Source organism: Fonticula alba (assembly GCF_000388065.1).
Source record: "Fonticula alba strain ATCC 38817 unplaced genomic scaffold supercont2.8, whole genome shotgun sequence".
NCBI lineage: Eukaryota > Rotosphaerida > Fonticulaceae > Fonticula > Fonticula alba.
The window spans coordinates 1,771,238-1,773,608 of record NW_009242978.1 but is presented as its reverse complement, the minus strand read 5'-3'; the positions used below and the strand labels follow the sequence as shown (position 1 = coordinate 1,773,608).

Sequence of the window (2,371 nt, the reverse complement as noted above, 5' to 3'; positions counted from 1 at the left end):
CCCAGCCAGGATCGAACTGACGACCTTCGCGTTATTAGCACGACGCTCTAACCAACTGAGCTATGGGGCCTCCGTGAGAAAGCGCCTCACACTTTTCCCAAATGTCCCCTCTGCGGTTCCCGATACACGACCCCGCCCGTTGGCCCCCTCCCCCGCCCAAAGGAAGTGCCCAAGGCTCCGACCTTGCCCTTCCTGCGAAGTGTCCCCCCGGCGCTTCCGGTACCTGCTCCCGGGAAAATAACTATAAATATATGCACAGCGTCCGCCGCCCCGCCTCCGGAGCCCGGACGGCCTCTGCGACGCCATCCGATGGCCGCCACACGCGCACCGGGCCCCCCCTGCCGACGCGGCTTACCCCCGGGTCCCCTCCAGGTCACCTCTCGCTGCCGCCGCCGCCGCCGTCGCCGCCGCCGCCGCCGCCCTGCCACTTTCGCCCCTCACACCCGAAGCCTGCTCCCGAAACGGGAAGACGCGAAAAAAGTCGCGGAGACACAAAAGGGAGCCCGCACCCAAGGGACCAAAAGATATTCCCATACCGGGACTCGAACCCGGGTCTCGTGGGTGAGAGCCACGTATCCTAACCACCTAGACTATATGGGAAGCGAATAGATATCCCTGCTCCCGGGTGTTTCATCAATCTTGCCCACGCGTTCCTCCTCCCAGAGGTCCGCATCATAAAACCAAACAAGCATACACAACAACGCCATCGGCGAAGAGACAAAACACAGAGGGGCGGCCACGGAGAGACATCCGCCGCCCGGAACGCGGGAGCATCGACCACGCGCCCGGCACACCAAAAGCGAGGCCTTTCCCCCGCCCGGCGGGGCGCAAGGGTCCCTTGCCAGTCAAAAAGAAGGCAGATGCATCACCGGCAGGATTTGAACCTACGCGGGCAGAGCCCATCCGATTTCTAATCGGACTCCTTAACCACTCGGACACGGTGATATACACTGAGGCACTCCCCTCGGGCCTATATTTTATCTGTCTTGAGGATGTGCCCAGTTTCGGACCGGCATCCTCCCACACCCCCATACCCGGCCCGGCCTCCCTCCGGCCGCAACCCTCCACACCAGTGCACAGGCCCACAGGCGCTCGGTGATCCCCCAATCGGGTCCTCCTCCTTCACGCACGGGCCCGCCAAGGCCCCCTCCTCGCCCCGGTCCTTCGGACATGCCGCCTGGGTGACCCTGGTAAAAGTATCTGACCAAACTCCGCCACTCACTCGGGGAATAGGGCGTGTATATTAGGGCCAAGAGATCGAGGGGCCCACAACAAGGGGCATGGGCGGACACCGAGCCAAAAGCGCCCCGGCCCGGGCGAGCCTCACGCCATGGCGGTAATCACCGTGGCAGACACTCGCCGGGGCTTTGCGGATCGGCGCGGCAACCGGCGCCACCCACGCACCCACACGCAGCCGCAGGGGCAGAAACAGGGCCAGAAGCCGAACAACAGGCTTAGGATGGGATAATGACATTTTCGGGTGTTGGAATAGCAGATCCCAGGGCGTACTCAGAATCTTACCAGATCCCGGCAGACCGTCGGCGGGCGACAGAGCGCGGGGAGCTGGCAGGAAAAAAAAAAGCCACACCGGGCACCCAGGAAAGTCGCCGGAATCCCGGACCCCGCACCTCGGGCTTCCACCGAGCCCGGGGGAAGCGCACAGGAGAGGGAGGCCCACAATGTCCCCCACACTCGGAGGGCCAAACCCAGCCGGCGGCTGACTCATGCTTGCGCCTGGCATTCGGCCGCGAGGCTGGCCAGTTTCGGGCGCCGCATCGGCTCCAGGTGCCACATGCCGGGAAGAGTGGCCAAGGCCCAAGCCACCAGGGCGTCACCGGTGTCAGCCACCGGCGGGGAGCCGTGCGAGCTGGGCAGCTGGCCACCAACCACACTGGCCACCACGGAGTCCTGGCTGAGGCCTGAAGTCCGACCGACCGGCCCAGGACACGGGCGAGAGGGGGGGGGGGGGGAGAGCAGCACACACGGGAAAGGGACAGACACAGTCAGCTCACGGCTCGGCCCCCCCAGGGGGGGGGGGAGGGGAACACACGGCACATCGGCGGGTCACGGCAAGCAGGCAGTCGGAGGCAGCATTCAAAACATACCGGTCCACGGGCGCTCATGCGTCAGCACATGCCACACGACCGAGCCCAGGGAATAGACGTCGGCCGCCATGTGGTCAATGGCCAGCAGGGCGACGGACGGCTGGCCGAAGGTCCGCAGGATCTGCCACGGCGGGAAGGACAGCGTCAATGGATGTGCCAAACAACCGCGGCCGAATGGCAGGTGAGGAGGACCGCAAATCGAGGTGGCGGAAGGAAGGGAAGGGAAATCAACCGGAGAAGGGCAAGAAAGCAAGAGGCGCCCGGCC

General features: G+C 64.9%; 1 protein-coding gene and 3 non-coding genes across 4 annotated transcripts in view; all 4 read right to left on the bottom strand.

Annotated features, from left to right (window-relative positions):
* H696_05054 lies at positions 1-70 on the bottom strand. Its single transcript has one exon. It is a non-coding gene; the product is annotated as a tRNA-Ile (tRNA).
* Positions 71-527: 457 nt separating this feature from the next.
* H696_05053 lies at positions 528-600 on the bottom strand. The gene has a single exon. It is a non-coding gene; the product is annotated as a tRNA-Glu (tRNA).
* Positions 601-863: 263 nt separating this feature from the next.
* On the bottom strand, positions 864-945 carry H696_05052. The gene has a single exon. It is a non-coding gene; the product is annotated as a tRNA-Ser (tRNA).
* Positions 946-1,722: 777 nt separating this feature from the next.
* H696_05051 (hypothetical protein) overlaps positions 1,723-2,371 on the bottom strand; it is a gene marked incomplete at both ends in the record, with an annotated part of 9,568 nt that continues 8,919 nt past the window's right edge. Inside the window, 2 exons of the mRNA XM_009498920.1 lie at positions 1,723-1,919; positions 2,106-2,226. Coding sequence (XP_009497195.1) covers positions 1,723-1,919; positions 2,106-2,226 — 318 coding nt within the window. The remainder of the gene's footprint in view (positions 1,920-2,105; positions 2,227-2,371) is intronic.